The following is a 20,695-nucleotide window of genomic DNA, read 5'->3' as shown; positions in this document are numbered from 1 at the left end:
TTCATTCAGGTTTTTGTTGTGATTAGCTGTGATTGGCCACGGCTAAATCACATAACAGAGATGGGCTGTGATTGGCCCAGCCTGTGCATGCGATCACTGTGTCCATTCACAGCTAGACACACTTGTATACAATGAATGGCTTCCTTTCATGCCATCCATTGTATACAACTGTCATGTGGCTTGCTGTGATTGGTCACATGGTACTGGCAACAGGGCCGGTACACAGCCGGTGACAGATAACGCCAGAGTGTGGCCCTGCAGGCATGCGCAAATCGCGATCTGGGAAGGACGTCATATGACGCCCTCCCGGAGGGACGAGAGGCTCACCCGGCCGTCATTTTACTATAGGCCGGGCAGGACGTGGTTAAGGCTAGTTAGGTTTATCTTGGAATTCCACTATAAAGTGTATCCAGTTCATCTTTTCAGTATATGCACATCTTCTGTTTTGTCTCTTTTAAAATGCATTAACCACTTGAGCTCCTGAGGATTTACCCCCCTAATGACCACGCCTCTTTTTGCTACTCGGCGCTGCACTAATTCAACTGATAATTGCGCGGTCATGCAATGCTGCACCCAAACGAAATTTACATCCTTTTTTTCACACAAATAGAACTTTCTTTCGGTGGTATTTGATCATATGTGCACTTTTTATTTTTCACGCTATAAACAAAAAAAGGCCAAAAATTTTGAAGAAAACAATATTTTTTACTTTCAGCTATAAAAAATATATAGTAAACTCAAAGTTGGTTATAAATTTAGGCCAAAATGTATTCTGCTCCATGTTTTCGGTAAAAAAAAAATCCCAATAAGTGTATATTGATTGCTTTGTGTGGAAGTTATAGCGTCTACAAACTATGGTATAGATACTGCAATTTACGCCATTTTTCTGCTATACAGCGCTGCGCTAGTTTAACGGACAATTGCGCGGTCATGCAATACGGTACATAAATGAAATTTACATCCTTTTTTTCCCCACAAATTGAGCTTTCTTTTTGTGGTATTTGATTGCCTGTGCGGTTTTTATTTTTTGCGCTTTAAAAAAAAAGGCTGACAATTTTTAGGAAAAAAAACAATATTTTGGACTTTTTGCTATAAAACATGTCCAGTAAAAAAAAATGCAAAAATCAAATTTAGTCATAAATTCCTGCCAAAATGCATTCTGTGACATGTCTTTGCTAAAAAAAAAAAAAAAAAAAAAACACAATACGTGTAAATTAATTGGTTTACGTGAAAGTTATAGCGTTTACAAATGGCGGGAAAAATAGTGGGATTTTTAGGGTTTTTTTTATACTAATTATGGCGGCAATCAGCGACTTATGGCGGCAATCAGCGACTTATAGCGGCAATCAGCGACTTATGGCGGCAATCAGCGACTTATGGCGGCACTGGGGCAGACATTCTGACATTGGGGGGTACTGACTTGGGGTCACTGACATCCCCAAAAACACTAATACAGTGATCAGTGCAAAAAGAAAAACACTGACACTGTACTAATGGCACTGAGGAGGAAGGGGTTAACTTTATTTTGCAGGGAAGGGTTATCTGAGTGAGGGGGAGTGTTTTTTAGGGGGCGGGGGTGTGTGCTGCACGGGACACCGCTGATCGAGAGAGAGAAACTCTTCTGTCTCGATCAGCTCGTCCTCGAGCTGACAAGGAAGTGACAGACAGCACAGCTACTGCAGCTGTGCTCTCTGTCACTGTTTACCGCCAATCGCCGGGAAACAGCCGCTAAGGACCGGCGACTGACATCCGTGGTGGTGATCGGCGGGACAGATAGGGCGGCGGCGGCACGCCTCGCGCGCGCCCCTATTTGTTTACAAAACACACGTTTTAAAACGTGGTTTTGCCTGCCAGTGCCGCCCTGCCGCCGTATTTCTACAGTGGCAGGGCGGCAAGTGGTTAATAAAGGAAATACCTGTTGATCCTGTTTGGAATCCAGTGAGCTTCTATCTTCCTGTAGTGATCCGACCGTGCCCCTCTGCTGCACTGAAATCCATAGCATTGTTCTCACTCCTGCCTCCTTCCCATTTTTCCCCAATTGCACTACGGAACCCCCCTCGATCTTCGTAACACAGGGGAAGGAGTTTTGTAGTATACCAGAAAAAAAAAAAACGCAGCAGGGCTGACAACACTGCATGGAATTTTAGTGCAGCAGAGGCAGAGTTCTCAATACAGAAGTTTGAGTTGCAGGACTCCCAGGTATTTTTCAATATTGCAGCTTTTTTCAAAAGACAAAATAGAGATGTTCAGAGATTTAGGTGCTGCATATTTGCACTGAAATCAGTTTCAAATATATAAAATAAATTCTAGCTTAGAGTCTCATGTCCTCCAGTACTGGTTTTCAGTATACAGGATGTCCTGTACTTTCTGATATGGGGGGAGAGGTTATGGACTGTGCAGTACTTACTAGCTCAGGGTGGTTGGGAAGTCCACACTTCTTGCAGGGTTCATCGTCTTCCCCAGGTACTCCCTCTTCTTTTGCCTCATTTTCTGATTCCTCCTCTGACTCTTCCTCACTATCCGACTCATCAGATTCGTCCTCACTGGACGATTTACGTTTGCGTCGTGATCTGGAGTTGGTCCACCGCGCCCTTCGTTTTTGTTTTGGCTTCTATAAACATTATGAAGAGGGGAAAAGCAGTAAGGGAGTGTTTCTGTACAATGTCATGATGGACATGTCAAATGTCCTGGATGTACAACTATTTATATATTTCAAGAACAGATCTATTTTATTTACTTATATTTCTATATACAGTTGCAAGAAAAAGTATGTGAACCCCTTGGGATTACGTGGAGTTTTGCATGAATTGGGCATAAAATGTGCTCTGAACGTCATCTAAGTCACAACAATAGAAGAAGTCTGCTGAACATAATACTACACAAACATTAGATGTTGCCATGGTTTAATTGCACATAACATGTAAACATTCACAGTGCAGGGAGGAAAAAGTATGTGAACCTTTGGACTTAATAACTGGTTGACCCTCCTTTGGCAGCAATAACCTCAACCAAACGTTTCCTGTAGTTGCAGATCAGACCTGCACAACGATCTGGAGTCATTTTGGACCACTCCTCTTCACAAAACTGTTTCAGTGTAGCAATATTCTTGGGATGTCTGGTGTGAATCGCTCTCTTAAGGTCATGCCACAGCATTTCAATCGGGTTGAGGTCAGGACTCTGACTGGGCCACTCCAGAAGGCGTATTCTGTGCTGTTGCAGCCATTGTTTTGTTGAATTACTTGTATGCTTTGGGTCATTGTCCTGTTGCATCACCCATCCTCTGCGGAGCTTCAGTTGGCGGACAGATGGTCGTACCTTTTCCTGCAAAATGTCTTGAACTCTGGAATTCATTTTCCCATCAATGACAACAATCCGTCCAGGCCCTGAGGCAGCAAAGCAGCCCCAAACCATGATGCTCCCTCCCCCATGTTTTACAGTGGGGATGAGGTTTTGATGTTGGTGTGCTGTGCCTTTTTTTCTCCACACATAGTGTTGTGTGTTCTTCCCAAACAACTCAATCTTGGTTTCATCTGTCCACAGTATATTTTGCCAGTAGTGCTGTGGAACATCCAGGTGCTCTTTTGCAAACTTCAAACGTGCTGCAATATTCTTTTTGGACAGCAATGGCTTCCTCCGTGGTGTCCTCCCATGTACTCCATTCTTGTTTAATGTTTTCCTTATTGTAGATGTGTCAACAAAAATGTTAGCATGTGCCAGAGATTTCTGTAGGTCTTTAGCTGACACTCTGGGATTCTTCTTTACCTCATGCAGCATTCTGCGCTGTGCTCTTGCAGTCATTTTTACAGGACGACCACGCCTAGGGAGAGTAGCAACAGTGCTAAACTTTCTCCATTTGTAGACAGTCTGTCTTACTGTGGACATATGAACATCAAGGCTTTTGGAGATACTTTTGTAACCCTTTCCAGCTTCATGCAAGTCAACAATTCTTGATCGTAGGTCTTCTGAGAGCGCTTTTCTGTGAGGCATGGTTCACATCAGACAGTGCTTCTTGAAACCAGTAAACCCAAAACAGGTGTGTTTTTTAAGGGCAGGACAGCTGTCAGCAACACATCCAATATCATCACACTGATTGGAGTCAAGGTTGGCTCACTCCTGGCTCCAATTAGCTCTGGGAGAAGTCATTAAGCTAGGGCCTCACATACTCTTTCCTCCCTGCACTGTGAATGTTTACATGTTATGTGCAATTAAACCATGGCAACATCTAATGTTTGTGTAGTATTATGTTCAGCAGACTGTGTTCTTCTATTGTTGTGACTTAGATAATGTTCAGAGCACATTTTATGCCAAATTCATGCAAAACTCCACGTAATCCCAAGGGGTTCACATACTTTTTCTTGCAACTGTAGAAAAGTATTCTATATAGGCTGAGCTCAGCCAACATTCAGTTTTACTGAAATAAAACTCCACTTGTGGCAAAAAATAAACTGTGGGGGTACTAATGCCTAAACATTGTCTCCAAATGCAAGAAATGCATTAAAGGTGTAAAAAAAAAAACAAAAAAACAAAACATTTTAGGCTTTATAACCACTTTAACTCAAAGTAGACTTAGACTAAATTTGATTCTAAAACAAAGGAAACAATATATAATGTACATATATAAAAAAAAAAAATTGGAAACATTTTCTGGACAATTTACCTGTTTTATTTTCTGGCATGGCTCCTTTTCAGATTTCTTTTCCTCCCTAGCTGGTTTTGCAGGCGCAGGCTTCTCCTCCTCATCGTCGCTTTGCTTTTTCTCAGGCTTGCGTTCTTTGACGTCAGCTACCTTTATGGAAGGTCTTGAGATCCTGGGAGATCGTCTCAGCCTCCTCCCGATACTGTCCTCATTCTCAGCATCCTCGGCATCATCCACAGGCACACTCTCCACAGGCAGTTCCGGCCTCCTCTTCTTGTTGGAGATGCGGATTGTCAATTTGATGCCGTCCTTCTGCCTCTCGGATGTCATCTCTTTGCTCTCCGATCCGCTGTTGTCTTCTTCTGCCATGGGTTCTAGCCTATGTTTATTTCTGGAAAGTAAACTTGGCTTTTCTGAGATTTTGTCTTTACTGTCCGTCTTCTTAACCTCCGGCTCTTTAGACTCGGACATTTCACTGGCATCTTCGATTACCTTTGCAGCCTGTTTTTCCCTCCGTTTGCTCCTTAAACTGAATGTTTTCTTTTCAGTTTCGGGGGGCTTTTTTAGTTGTTTCTCTTTTTCTTCTGGTTTTTCCTTTTCTTCTAGTTTCTCCTTTTCCTCAACTTTATCAGAAGACACCGGCTCACATTTTTCCTCAGCTTCTTTGTTACTTTCTGTGGGCTTCTCTTCGCTCAGCGTTGATTTCTTTGCTGTTGCGGATGCTTTTCTGGATGAGGCCAGTTTTGATTTTGCACTTAATTTCTTTTTTGTATCCCTGGTCTTGGATGCAGTCTCTTCCTTACTACCGTCTACATCTTGTTTTTCAGAGTCGCGTGATTTCTTGTCTTCAGATGCACATGGCTCAGATAATTTCTTATCATCAGGGCTGTCTGAAGTGGCAACTATGACAGGCTTCTTCGGGACCTCAGCCTCCTTTACAGACTCAGAATCATTGGTATCCTTTTTGCAGTCTTTCTTGGTCTTAGCTGTCTTCTTCTCAAGAGAAGAAAGCAATTCTTTTTGCCCTTCTCCTCCTTTGGGGTCCACACTGCCTTTGTGTGTTTCAGACACAGATGAACCTTCTTTTAAGGAGGTTTTTGGAGAAGATTCCTCCGATGAAGGAATAATAATGTCTTTGCTGAGGTCGTTTGCACTTTTTTCCAAATTCTCAGGGATTTTAGGTTTGCTGTTCTCTTTAAGTTCATGCAAACTTTTGATGACACTGGAAGTTCTCTTCTCGACTACACCATTCTCTTCCTTTGCTGTGCTGATGATGGATTCTCTTGGGGTGGTGTTACTGTTCTCCACATGGTCTACCTTTGCTTTGTGTGATTTGTCACCATTTACTTCTCCGTTGACCAACTGCTTCCCTTCAGGAACCGCTGCAGGAGCAGCGGACATCTTTGTGCTATCGTCATCTAGTTTTTCTTCATCCTTTTGAAGCAGCTCTTTTGTAGGGGTCTTTGACTTGCACAGCGACGATTTAACTGGTCCATCAAAGTCATCAGTGAGCTTGAGCTCACGTTTTTTCAAGGGGATCTTGGCCTGTTGGTCATTCTTCATTTTCTCCGAATCCTCAACAGATTTTTCCACATGATCTTCAGTGCGCTTGACAATGACAGAAATTTCTGAATGTTCTGGCTCCTGCGTGGAAGGAATCTTATCGGCAGTCCCTTTTGACTCCTTCAAGTCTTTTGGTTCTGCCTTTTCATTTTTTATATCAACCTTCACAGGCTTTACATTCTCCTTGAAGGAGTCACTTTCTTCTTTGGTAGCCTTTATACCCTCCTCTACATCAGGAGGTTCTGTTTTTATTTCGCAAATTGTTTTTAAGGGCTCCTTATCGCCAGGCTTACAGGCGTTACCATTTTCTGTTGGACAAGTGCTTGTGGTATCTGCTGGGTCTAGTTTCTCTTTGATTCCTTCTTTTGAGTCCTCTTCCAATTTCTCTGTAAATCATGGACATAAGAAAACAAAATGTAAAAAATGGGAAATATAAGTTATACAAGTATGAGCTCTACAAATAATTATAAGGATATGAAAGTACCACAAAGAAATTCTAGAATATATAAACAAAAAAACAAAACAAAACACACACAAGGCTACAGTGAACAGCAGACTGGAGGACACAGGCACAATGTATTGTACATACAAGGGAACCTAAAGCAACTCTAAAGGCAACACTTTTCTTAGTTTTGGAGCGGTGAACAGTTAAAAGCCCTGACAAGTTCTTTTTAATGTTTGTGTCCCATTGGGGAGATATTCCTTCACTTCATGTCTTGAGGCAGCAAGAGAACGTTAAGTGAAAATCCCTCTAATTCTCTAAAAAAACTAAAAGTCCCCGCAAAAAAAAAAAAAAAAAAATCTCCTTTATTCCTATTCTGGTCACAACTCAAAATATTGGGTTTTTCGTTCACTTCCAGTGCCACGGACAATCATCATCTGGACAAAGAGAAAAGGTGAATCTCCCCAGCACGGACACAGACAATAAAATCAGATAGGGGTTCTAACTCTTCCCAATTTCTGTATTTCAATTTAAAAAGACAAAAAAAAAAAAAAAGGGAGGGGTCATTACTGCATTGCCGCTCTCTGAAAAACGTTCCCACATGGATCAATGTTCAGAAGGCATAAGGGACTGACTCAAAGGAAAGAGCCCTCCGACATTATAAAATAATGCCTGTCACAATGTGCTACCAATACAAAAACAGAAAATGGCATAGGAGATCAAAGTGGAAGAGTACCTAACACCTATCTATTCTTAAAAATGTTACCACCCCTCTTTCTACCTATCTAACCTGTATAAAAAAATGTGTATATTTACCTATTTTTAGTCCACTCTGGTCCGGTCATATGATCCCACAGCTCCAGCTGCCCTGTATCATTGAGTTGATGCTGCAAGGGACAGGAGGGAGCACCAACACTAGCTGGGCTATGGGGGGCTATGGGTGACATCACAGCTACCAGAAATTTTAGCTGTTGTTGAGAGTTCTCTGAATCGGAGCTGCAGGATCACACGATCGGAGCAGATTAGCCAGTCCCTGCCTAGCCTATGGACAAAAAGCTGGGCGGGACCATTCACAGTTTCGGGTGAATGCACCGCAGCACAACCTGTCCAGATAACCAGTCTACTGGCCGTTGCTGTTACCATGTGACCGCTGTGACCAATCACAGCAAATCACATGGCAAATGGACAAAATGGATGGCTTTCATTCATGCCATCCATTGTGTACTATTGTGCTGATTTGTGTGATTGGCCACAGTGATCACATGGTACAGTCAGGGACAATCACAGCTAACCACAATAGTAAACACTGAATGAATCAATTTCATTCAGTAAAAATGATTGCTTATAACAGTGAAATCCTGATCACTTCCCCAGAGTAGTACAATGTTACTATGGAAACATTGTAGTGCTCTGGTCAGTTAGTTAAAAAAACAAAAAACCTCTAAAGAAAAAAAAAATTGACCAGTGTCCCCGACAGCTGCCACGTCAGTTATATGATGAAGCTGAACTGCACTGGTGACAGTGTGCAAACCAAAAACTACCAAAATAATTGGGAGGAAAATTTATTTATTTTTGTAATTTCTTCATTTTCCAAAACACTGTGGCAAAAAACTACAACTTCAAAAAACTCCCCATGCCTCTTACTAAATACCATAGACTGTATTTGGGTCTGTAAATGGGTCATTTGGGGGATTATCTGTACTGTCCTGACATTTCTGGGCCTCAGGAAATGAAAGATGCCTATATACCATATTTTGTGGACTCTAACTTTCCTACAAACTAAACAAGCACTGATTTGGGTTATTTTGACCAAAGCAATGTAGCAGAATACAGTTTGGCCTAAACTTATGAAGAAAGACTTGCTGTCACTGACATCCCCAGTGACACCAATACAGAGATCAGTGCTAATAAAAAGCACTGACACTGTACTAATGACACTGGGCAGGAAGGGGTTAACATTTGGGGTGATCAAAGGGTTAACTGTGTGCACATTTTACATTGTAGGCACACTGGTTTGTATGGCTCTACTAAGGCATTAGATATACCATAGAACACAGTGAAGACAGTCATCAAGTGGAAAAAATATGGAGCAACAGTGACATTACCAAGAACTGGACATCCCTCCAAAATTGATGAAAAGACCAAAGAAAACTGGTCTGGGAGGCTGCCAAGAGGCCTACAGCAACATTAAAGGAGCTGCAGGAATATCTGGCAAGTAGTAGCTGTGTGGTACATGTGACAACAATCTCCAGTGTTCTTCATATGTCTGGGCTATGGGGTAGAGTGGCAAGACGGAAGCCTTTTTTTACGAAGAAAAACATCCAAGCCGGGCTACATTTGGCAAAAACACATCTGAAGTCTCCCAAAAGCATGTGGGAAAATGTGTCCTGGTCTGATGAAACTAAGGTTGAACTTTTTGGCCATATTTACAAAAGGTATGTTTGGCATAAAAACAACACTGCACATCACCAAGAGAACACCATACACACCGTGAAGCATGGTGGTGGCAGCATCATGCTTTGGGGCTGTTTTTCTTCAGCTGGAACTGGGACCTTAGTCAAGGTGGAGGGAATTATGAACAGTTCCAAATACCAGTCAATATTGGCACAAAACCTTCAGGCTTCTGCTAGAAAGCTGAACATGAAGAGGAATTTCATCTTTCAGAATGACAACCACCCAAAGCATACATCCAAATCAACAAAGGAATGGCTTCACCAGAAGAAGATGAAAGTTTTGGAATGGCCCAGCCAGAGCCCAGACCTGAATCCGATGGAAAATCTGTGGGGTGATCTGAAGAGGGCTGTGCACAGGAGATGCCCTCGCAATCTGACAGATTTGGAGTGTTTTTGCAAGGAAGAGCGGGCAAATATTGCCAAGTCAGGATGTGCCATGTTTATAGACTCATACCCAAAAAGACTGAGTGCTGGAATCACATCAAAAGGAGCTTCAACAAAGGATTAGTGTAAGGGTGTGCACACTTATGCAACCAGATTATTTTAGTTTTATATTTTTACTTCCCTCCACTTAAAAGATTTCAGTTTGTTGCTCAATTGAGTTGTACAATTTATAGATCACATTAAAAGGTGGAAAAAGTTCTGAAATAATTTTTGTCTAATTTTTTTACATCACAGAAACCTGACATTTTAACAGGGGTGTGTAGACTTTTTATATCCACTGTATAGATTTAGGAGGGCAAGTGGTAAAAATACGTGAATATACAGATTATTATTTACAGGTACTTATATAGCGCTGTCAATTTATGCAGCGCTTTACATATATATTGTGCATTCACATCAGTCCCTAACCCTCAAGGGGCGTACAATCTAAGGTCCCTAACGCACACTCATACATACACATACTAGGGACAATTTAGACAGGATCCAATTAACCTACCAGCATGTCTTTGGAGGAGTGCAGGAGGAAACCGAAGTACCCGGAGGAAACCCACGCAGGCACAAGGAGATCATGCAAAACTCCAGGCAGGTGGTGCCGTGGTTGGGATCTGAACCAACGACTAGTACCATTTAGCCACTGTGCTGGCCCACGTGCCCCTACACATCATTTTTATATAGGTTAGGCAAGATAAGTAGGAGGGGGAAGGAACATTTTTAACAATTATGTTAGACTTGGGCTTTTCTTCCATCTAAGGATTACAAAGACTAGACATTTGTCCACTTCTAAAAGTGGATATAGAGGTAAAAAGGTTTTCTGACATTCTCTGTATTAAAGTGAAAAACATTTTAGTAGCAGCAAGGGTGTTACTTTAACTACTTCCCGTCTGGCACATGTATATAAACGGCCGGACGGGAGCAGTGCAGTAGCGGGTTGCGGTTTATAAACGGCGCCCACATTCACAGCCTGTGCATACTCCCTGGGAGCACGCGGCACCGCGCTCCGGTGCCTGCTGTGTCCGGAGGACACAGTGGAACACCGTTCACTGTACGGGACCTCTGTGTGAGGTCCTGATTCACGTGATCACTGACTGGCCAATCAGTGACCACGTGAATAGTAGTAAGCAAGATGTCACTTCTGACATTATTGCTTACTACTTGTGAAATCTGTGAATGATCACAGAGGTCACATGGTACAGAGCTACTCACAACAGCCTTGTACCATGTGACAAGCTGTGACCAATCACAGCTCTCAAAGTATTTCTCAATGGCTGCAGGAATGCAGCCAGAGAGAAGGAGAAATTATTGCTTTTACAGCCTCTATGGGTGTAAAAGCAATCAGTAAAAAAAATAAAAAAAAATAATCACCCCTCACAAGTAGTACAGTGTCACTATGGTGACACTGTACTGCTAGGGTGACAGTATGTAAAAAAAAAAAAAATATAGAATATATATATATACACACACACACACACACTCTGCTCACCTTTAGGCGCACTCTGAAAACCTCTCTCTTCAGGGAAGCCTACCCCGCCCTCAGCTAATACTGACCTCCTCTACTCTTCCAACCACTCCATCCCCCACAGCTATTTCCTCCTGTACCACTATCCCCTCCCTCCTCGATTGTAAGCTCCAAGGAGCAGGGCCCTCGAACCCCTCGTGTATCGAATTGTATTGTTACTGTGCTGTCTCGTGTATTGTCTCCCACCATAATGTAAAGCGCTGAGCAAACTGTCGGCGCTATATAAATCCTGTATAATAATAATATATATATATATATATATATATATATATATATATATATATATATATATATATATATATATAAACATTTTTTAAAATAATTTATGGTTATAAACTTAACTAATTTGGGTTATTTATTTTTTTTTTAATAAAAAGATAACTGAATACATTTTGGCCACGTTTTATGAAGAAAGATTTATTTGCAAAATTTTGTAAGACAAACACTTTTTTTTTTTTTCAACATTTGTGGACTTTTTCATTTATATAGCAAAATCCCAGTGGTGAATAAATACCACCAAAATAAAGTTTTATCGGTCTCAAAAAAATGCTAAAACCTTCATATGGGTACAGTGTTGCATGATCGTGCAATTGTCATTCAAAGTGTGATAGCGCTGAAAGCTGAAAATTGGCCTGGACAGGAAGGGGGTGAAAGTGTCCGGACTGGAAGTGGTTAATAGCCATGCACTCTTTGCAAAATATTTTAATGCAAGATAACGAAGAAAAAAAAAAAAAAAAAAAACATCTGCCAATACTTTTTCTAATTACAAGAATGTTTTAAAAACTTGAGCTGAAGTTTCTCTTTTTTGTAGATTTATACGAAAGGACTGTGATGGTGCGTCATCGATCACCTTTGTGACCCCCATCTTACCCTTGGTACCTGTTATTGGGCGCCTTGTGCTCGTGTTCTATATTTCACTAGACCCTAGCTGCCTACAGCATACAAAAGGGAAAACTTCCTATATGTAAATATCAACGCATTACATACAATTTATAGAAAGTCAATGGAACGAAGGAGGCACTGTGCCCTGCTCTCTGTACAACACGTACCACTACATTAATCAGAGGACTTGTATATTACGTCTGTATTCTGCTGTATGTGCTGTCTGTTGTGCTTGCTCTGTGCTCCAACTACACGCACACTGACTGGGGGCTGGGAAAAAGGGGTGATCATGCCCGTGGGGCACAGAATGACAATAGAAGTGGGAAGAGGCAGAAACGCATTATATGCATCAACATTATATGTATTTTGTATATGTATTATATGTATTTTCAACATTATATGTATTTTGTATATGTATTATATGTATTTTCAACATTATATGTATTTTGTATATGTATTATATGTATTTTCAACATTATATGTATTTTGTAAAGAAGAGGGAGAACTCAGAAAAATGTAGCAAGATCATTTGAGGATGTAAAGCAGAATGAAGCAAGAAAGTGCTGTTGACAGTGATTACACACAGTATGCAGGAGACTGCATTTTAAAGACAGCATGCCACCAACTTAAAGGATAAGTTCACCTTTTAAAAAATAAATGCACTTTTTTGCAGATTAAAAAAAAAAAAAAAAGGAGCATTTACTTTTTTTTTCCCTCCTAGGAGCCTGGAAAGCATTGCATCAGCGATCAGTAGATCGAGGGAGCAATGTAGGGCTCCTGCAGACTGTCAGTGTAAGCTGTCTGCTCATACCTCATACAGGCAGGCAGTTACACCATGACAAAAGAATCAAACTACTAGAGCGCTCAACAGCGCTCAACACCCCCCTCTGCCTCTCCCTCCACTGGCTCCCCATTGCCCAACGCATTAAATTCAAACTGCTCACTCTGACCTATAAAGCCATTCACAACACTGCCCCTAACTACCTCACCGACCTGATTCCCAAGTACCACCCTACCCGTACCCTTCGCTCTTCACAGGACCTCCTTCTATCTTGCTCCCTGGTCTCCTCCTCCCACGCACGACTGCAAGACTTCTCCAGGTCCTCCCCCATCCTCTGGAACTCACTACCCCAATCCATCAGACTGTCACCTTCCCTCCTCACCTTCAGGCGCTCCCTGAAAACCCACCTCTTCAGGGAAGCCTACCCCACCCTCACCTAACAGCCGCTGCCCTTCCCTCCTCCTACCACTCCATCCCCCATAGCCGTTTCCTCCTGTACCTCTACCCCCTCCCTCCTAGATTGTAAGCTCGAAAGAGTAGGGCCCTCTTACCCCTTGTGTGCTGTTTGATGTTACTGTTCTGTTTCATGTATTGTCCCCCCTCTATTGTACAGCGCTGAGCAAACCCTTTGGCGCTATATAAACTCGATAAATAAATAAATAAAATAACAGCATCATGGTCAGGGGCGGACTGACAACTCATGGGGCCCCCGGGCAATAGGGGATCATGGGGCCCCTGTGTCCTTGCCCAAACTCAAAAAAGCCTATGAAAAAGGTACCAGGGGCATCTCATGGGGCCCCCTACTGACCCCGGGCCCTCGGGCAGTGCCCAAGTTTCCAAATGGTCAGTCCGCCCCTGATCATGGTAGTTCAGTTTGAACTACAAGCGGACAACCGCAAAGGATGTCAGTACATGTAGTTGATTCATTCACACGGCCACGCTTCTGTACTGGTGTCACAGGGAGGAGGGGAAATTTGAGAGTGGCTGCAGCAATGGGAACATGTTACATGTTCCACCCTAAAAACGGGTGGAACATGTAACATGTTCCCAAAGGTGAACTTATCCTTTAAATAACGGAATGTGAAAGCAGAGACAGAAAATCATGTATTTTAACCATTTGCCCTCATGAGGATTTACCCCCCTCCCTGACCAGGCCATTTTTTGCGATACGGCGCTGCATTATTTTAACTGACAATTGTGCGGTCATGCAACACTGTACATAAATGAAATTTGTGTCCTTTTTTCACACAAATAGAGCTTTCTTTCGGTGGTATTTGATCACCTGTGCGGTTTTTTTTTTTTGCGCTGTAAACAAAAAAAGACTGACAATTTTGAGGAAAACAATATTTTTGACTTTCTGCAGGAAGGGGGTAAAAGTGTCCGGACTGGAAGTGGTTAAGTGCATTTCCTCCTGCACTATTCACTGAAAAAGACCACAAACGTTACATGATGTAACGGCTTCATACCTCCGCTCTCTCCTTTTTTCAGTTCTTCATCCTCTGGATTTGGGCTTTCTCGAGATGAACTATCCTGTGGCTCAGATTTCTTCAGTAAAGCTGGATCTATTTGTGCTTTTAAAAGTTCCAGAGTTTCTGCCAGTTCATTCCTGGTCCTGCAGCAAAAAACAGAACTTACTATTACTAGGTTTTTTTTTCTTTGCAACATTCATGAGTCAAATCTACCAGCATGAAAAATACATACATTTTGCTGCTACCCCAATACCATCTATTCACTGGGTTACCAACCATAAGGCCTCTTTCACACTGACGTTCTGATTGGGTCTACCTGTCAGTTTTTCAGGTGGACCCAATCGGACCATCCATAGCCCTCTCTGGACCGGTGGCTGTCCGCTGACACCCGCAAGCATCCGATCCTGTACACTGAAAACAGACAGATGGGCACATCGCCCAAAATCGCCCACTCCGCTCCTCCCAAGATGTCTTCCTCTCTAGCTCCCTCATCACCTCCTCCCACGCTCACCTCCAGGACTTCTCCAGAGCCTCCCCCATCCTCTGGAACTCCCTACCCACAGTATGTCTGGTCAGCCCCCACCCTGTCTGCCTTTAGGCGATCCTTGAAAACTTGCTTCTTCAGGGAAACCTACCCCACCTCCACTGTACTGTACTTGAATCACCTCCACCAGATCATCCCCCGCAGCTATCACCTTTTGTATCACCTCCCCCTTCCTTTGGATAAGGGGTGTCAAACTGGCGACCCTCCAGCTGTTGCAAAAGTACAAGTCCCATCATGCCTCTGCCCTTGGGAGTCATGCTGTTAACTGTCAATCTTGCAATGCCTCATGGGACTTGTAGTTTGTCAACAGCTGGAGGGCCGCCAGTTTGACACCTGTGGTCTACTGGATCCGATGACAGTTGGGTGGAAATGGACGGGCATTCCGTTTCCATTTGACCACCCCATGGAAAACAGTGGGCTGGGTCTGTCCGCTCTGCAGCAGCGGAGCGGACACAGACGTGTCATCCACTTGCTCACCGGGAATTCAGTGAGGCGATTCCCCACTGAGCAAGCGGATCCGCTGATGGGTCCACCCCGTCTAAAAAGGGACCAATAAGTATGCATACATAAAAATAATGTAAGAATAAAGAAATGCACTAGTAATCACAAATCTTCAAAAAATACCAACATGAATAATCAAGTCACTTAATATTAATTTTCTTTTATAACATTATTTCAGGTACTTATATAGTCCTGTCAATTTACTTAGCGCTTTACATATATATTGTACATTCACATCAGTCCCTAACCCTTTTTTTTTTTTTTAATGGTTGAAGTGGATTGACTCTTGTCTTTTTTCAGCCAGACTAACTATGTAACTATGGAGCCAAAAAAGAAGTGCTTGGTTCCCTCAAAGCACCCGTGACAACAAAGTGCTTTGTGTTGCCTATGGGCTTCCCTGTAGCTGATCTCTTCCCCATTACTGACTTGCTATGCCTTGTTTCACATCGTGTCATGTTGAGTCCTCACACACACAAGAGACATTTTTACAGCGGCTGTTTTTGACTTTTGACGTTTTTTTCTACAGCCAGTAAACCCCCCAGCATGTTATCCTATGTGTCCATCCACACATAGACTGGAATCAACATTTTTTGGCTGGGACGTTTTTTGGCTCTAAAACAAAAAACAGGACTAGTGGGTTTCTAGAGGAGTTTTTTTTTTTATGTAAAAACGTGGCAAGATGCCGCAAACCGGCATTTTTGGACTTTCTTTGACCCACAAAAAAATTTTTTTTTTTTGGTGAAAGACAAAAAAAAAAAACGCGGAAAAATGCCACTAAATGAGGTAAAAAGCAGCTAAACGCGAATGCAAAAACACTAAGAAAATGGTGAAAAACTAGCGTTTTTAAACGTGACTTTACACAGCTAATGTTACCAGCGTTATCAAAACGCCCCGTGTGCATGGAGCCTGAGGCAGACATCCTGTGGCACGGCTTTGCCTTTTCATGTCAAAGCTTGACCCCCCCAATGATTGGGAATCTGATGACTGGAAGAAGAATAAATGTGGCATAAAGAGGGGTTTGGAGAGCACATTTCACGAAATAAAGCAGAAGCAGGGAGATCCTAGTACTGCAGATCCTCAGGTACAGCTTCCTATCCAGCAAGGAGAACAGTAGTGACATAACCAAATCTCACTGCAAATTTGATGAGACAAGCAGTCAGATGCAGCAGCGCCTTAGATCTCACACTGTAGATGCACAGATATCAGGCCGTAGGCATATAAAGTATCCTCTACTCTTCCAACCACTCCATCCCCCACAGTTATTACCTATTGTACCATTAACCCCTCCCTCCTAGATTGTAAGCTCCAAGGAGCAGGGCCCTCAAATCCCTCTTGTATTGAACTGTATTGTTATTGTATTGTCTCCCACTATAATGTAAAGTGCTGAGCAAACTGTTGGCGCTATATAAATCCTGTATAATAATAATAATATATAAATCCTGTATAATAATAAAGTATACTACAGTGGAGCAAAAAAGTATTTAGTCAGCCACCAATTGTGCAAGTTCTCCCACTTAAAAAGATGAGAGAGGCCTGTAATTGGCATCATAGGTAGACCTCAACCATGAGAGACAAAATGAGGAAAAAAATCCAGACAATCACATTGGCTGATTTGAAAAGAATTTATTTGCAAATTATGGTGGAAAATAAGTATTTGGTCAATATGAAAAGTTCATCTCAATACTTTGTTATATATCCTTTGCTGGCAATGACAGAGGTCAGACGTTTCCTGTAAGTCTTCACAAGGTTGGCACACACTGTTGCTGGTATGTTGGCCCATTCCTCCATGCAGATCTCCTCTAGAGCAGTGATGTTTTGGGGCTGTCGCTGGGCAACACGGACTTTCAACTCCCCCCAAAGGTTTTCTATGGGGTTGAGATCTGGAGACTGGCTACGCCACTCCAGGACCTTGAAATGCTTCTTACGAAGCCACTCCTTCGTTGCCCGGGCGGTATGTTTGGGATCATTGTCATGTTGGAAGACCCAGCCACATTTCATCTTCAATGCCCTTACTGATGGAAGGAGGTTTGCACTCAAAATCTCACGATACATGGCCCCATTCATTCTGTCCTGTACATGGATCAGTCGTCCTGGTCCCTTTGCGGAGAAACAGTCCCAAAGCATGATGTTGCCACCCCCATGCTTCACAGTAGGTATGGTGTTCTTTGGATGCAACTCAGCATTCTCTCTCCTCCAAACACGATGAGTTGTGTTTCTACCAAACAGTTCTATTTTGGTTTCATCTGACCATATGACATTCTCCCAATCCTCTTCTGGATCATCCAAATGCTCTCTAGCAAACTTCAGACGGGCCCGGACATGTACTGGCTTAAGCAGGGGGACACGTCTGGCACTGCAGGATCCGAGTCCCTGGCGGCGTAGTGTGTTACTGATGGTAGCCTTTGTTACGTTGGTCCCAGCTCTCCGCAGGTCATTCACTAGGTCCCCCCGTGTGGTCCTGGGATTTTTGCTCACCTTTTTTGTGATCATTTTGACCCCACGGGGTGAGATCTTGCGTGGAGCTCCAGATCGAGGGAGATTATCAGTGGACTTGTATGTCTTCCATTTTCTAATTATTGCAGTTGATTAGTTCACACCAAGCTGCTTGCCTATTGCAGATTCAGTCTTCCATGCCTGGTGCAGGTCTACAATTTTGTTTCTGGTGTCCTTCGACAGCTCTTTGGTCTTCACCATAGTGGAGTTTGGAGTGTGACTGTTTGAGGTTGTGGACAGGTGTCTTTTATACTGATAACAAGTTCAAACAGGTGCCATTGATACAGGTAATGAGTGCAGGACAGGGGAGCCTCTTAAAGAAGAAGGTCCAGGTCTGTGAGAGCCAGAAATCTTGCTTGTTTGTAGGTGACCAAATACTTATTTTCCACCATAATTTGCAAATAAATTCTTTCCAAATCAGCCAATGTGATTGTCTGGATTTGTTTTCTCATTTTGTCTCTCATAGTTGAGGTCTACCTATGATGCCAATTACAGGCCTCTCTCATCTTTTTAAGTGGGAGAACTTGCACAATTGGTGGCTGACTAAATACTTTTTTGCCCCACTGTATATTTCAGTAGAAATCGAAGACAAAAGTTACATTAGAGTCGAAGAGATTACACTAAAGGTCCACTTTAAGCTATGAACTTGGAAATCACGGCAAACAACTTAAACTTGTTAGGCCATCTAATCCATCTCTGCTTGTTATTTCCCATTTTGATCTAAATATGACTGCATGATTATTCAGTATAGTAGCGCATACAGCAATCAGAATACGAAAGTGTTATAAACCGCAGCAATACGATGTCAGATCAATGCATCACGTTCTGAGATCATTTCTAATTGGTCGTTATGGGATACAGGACTGGTCCACTTTACACTACATTACTGGATACGCACAGCAATACAACGAAGCACCCCCACACAAAGCCAACCTGACTATGCATTTCCACGTAGATCCGTCCTGGTCATCCTGTTCTTCTATGTACATGCGGACATTGTGGTCCTGATCAAGTTGGTACCAGTACATTAAGCCGTCTTTATCTCTTCCGATTGGTTGGATGCGCATCAAATCGGCGTCCTCTTCATTAATGGCATTCTTGAACTTCAGATTGTCATCAAACTGACACTCACATAAGTGCTGCAAAAAAGAAAAAAAAACATGCTCAGAATTTTTTTTTTTTTCACTAACTTGGTGGCTTATGTCATCAGCAATATAAGAAGAAAGAAAGAAAAAAAAAAAAAAAAAAAAAAGGGGGGGGGGGGGGAAAGCAGCAGCTTTTTTTTTCTTTGTACTGTTACAGTGGATGTAAACATCAGACATGAAATATGAGCAAAGCATATCCTTCTCTAGTGTGTACTTGTGTCAATCCAGAGCACAAAGTGTCATTTCCGTCTGCTGCATCCTTACACACAGCCTGTGATTGAAAACCTCAGCTCTGTTCCTGTGTGTGTGGGGAGCAGGGGCGGACTGACCATTTGGGAACTCGGGCGCTGCCCAAGGGCCCGGGGTCATTAGGGGGCCCCATGAGATGCCCCTGGTACCTCTTTCATAGGTTTTTTTTTAGTTTGGGCAAGGACACAGGGGCCCCATGATCCCCTATTGCCTGGGGCCCCATGAGTTGTCAGTCCGCCCCTGGTGGGGAGGGTATGGTCAATCAGTGCTCAGAGCTCTCCTCACTGAGCTCTACAGTGTGCAACTTCAACTTCCCGCCCCCTGCTTTCTGAAAGCTCAGGCAAACCGTATCAATTCTGCACTTTACCCAGACGTACAGAATACGACTGCAAATGAACAGGCACAACTTATATAGGTGGATTTGCTTCATCTCTGTGCATCACCTATGGCCAGTCACTTCGCTGGGTATATTTAGGGGTTTACAACCACTTTAAGGCCAGGTTCACACCTGTGTGTTTTTTATGCAGGAACGCAGTGCATGCCATCATTTTTAGTCCAATAGACTTCAATGGAACTGCATATAGAAGTGCTGCGTTTTCCGTGCATTTTTGATGCGTTTTGAATCTGCCCAGCAACAAGTTGACCCAAAAAAAGCAAAAACGCAACAAAAACACAAAACGCACTGCAAAAACGGATCAAACGCAAACTGCATAGGTGTTAACCTAGCCTAAAGCTAAAGACCAGACAGAGAAAATAGACAGCACTCTGTTCCTCCTTTGAAGCTGGGAGCCCAACCCCCTTTTGAAGCTTACACAGGGTAATCACTTCCTCCTCTCCTCCAGGTGACAGTGCTTACACCTGGCAATTGGCTGCTGAGGTCTGAGCATTGCATCCTGGGAGGAATCACATACAGTCCCATACCCAAAAACTGGGTATTTGCTGAGGATTCAGACAGGGAAACAGCGGCAGAAGAGCACAGCCAACGTAAGCATTAGTAGTTGGGGAGTCACCAGGGGCGGACTGACAACTCATGGGGCCCTCGGGCAATAGGGAATCATGGGGCCCCTGTGTCCTCGCCGACACCCAAAAAAGCCTATGAAAAAGCCAATGAAAGGTACCAAGAGCATCTCATGGGGCCCCCTACTGACCCTGGGCCCTCTGGCAGTGCTCGAATGGTCAGTCCGCCCCTGGGAGTCACTCTTTTTTTAAAGACAACCTGTCACTTTGGCCATTTACTGCCTCTAACAATTGTTGAGATAAAATAGCAGCCACAAAAGGGCTGAACGGTTTTCAGTGGGCTGGCAGACCTAAACATTCGCATTGTGAAAAGAAACAACGAAGCACACACATTGTGTAGCACTGCAAAGCAGAGATGACTGCGTGCTGACTTAGTAAATATTGGTGCCCAAGCATGAGCGTGTGAGAGTGTATGTACAACACTTCGTTTAGCCACTAAAGTGATTGTAAAACCATCATTTTTATATTAAATTAAAAAAAAATGTGATATTTACCTGCTCAGCAGACCCAATCCCCCTCTTCTCAAATCCTCCCGGCACCTCTCCCCTGCCAAGTACCCA

General features: G+C 43.0%; 1 protein-coding gene across 1 annotated transcript in view; it reads right to left on the bottom strand.

The window, feature by feature from the left end:
- Window positions 1–20,695, bottom strand: part of RSF1 (remodeling and spacing factor 1) — a 92,379-nt gene that overhangs the window by 29,363 nt on the left and 42,321 nt on the right. The window contains exons 4-7 of the mRNA XM_089684504.1: window positions 18,658–18,863; window positions 14,184–14,329; window positions 4,658–6,585; window positions 2,408–2,611 (exon numbers count right to left, since the gene is read on the bottom strand). Coding sequence (XP_089540630.1) covers window positions 2,408–2,611; window positions 4,658–6,585; window positions 14,184–14,329; window positions 18,658–18,863 — 2,484 coding nt within the window. The remainder of the gene's footprint in view (window positions 1–2,407; window positions 2,612–4,657; window positions 6,586–14,183; window positions 14,330–18,657; window positions 18,864–20,695) is intronic.

This window comes from Staurois parvus, unplaced genomic scaffold (genome assembly GCF_062004578.1).
Source record: "Staurois parvus isolate SC_StPar_1 unplaced genomic scaffold, SC_StPar_1.0 ptg000348l, whole genome shotgun sequence".
Lineage (NCBI taxonomy): Eukaryota > Metazoa > Chordata > Amphibia > Anura > Ranidae > Staurois > Staurois parvus.
Note: the sequence above shows the minus strand (reverse complement) of the source record. Positions and strands in the feature narration are given on the sequence as shown.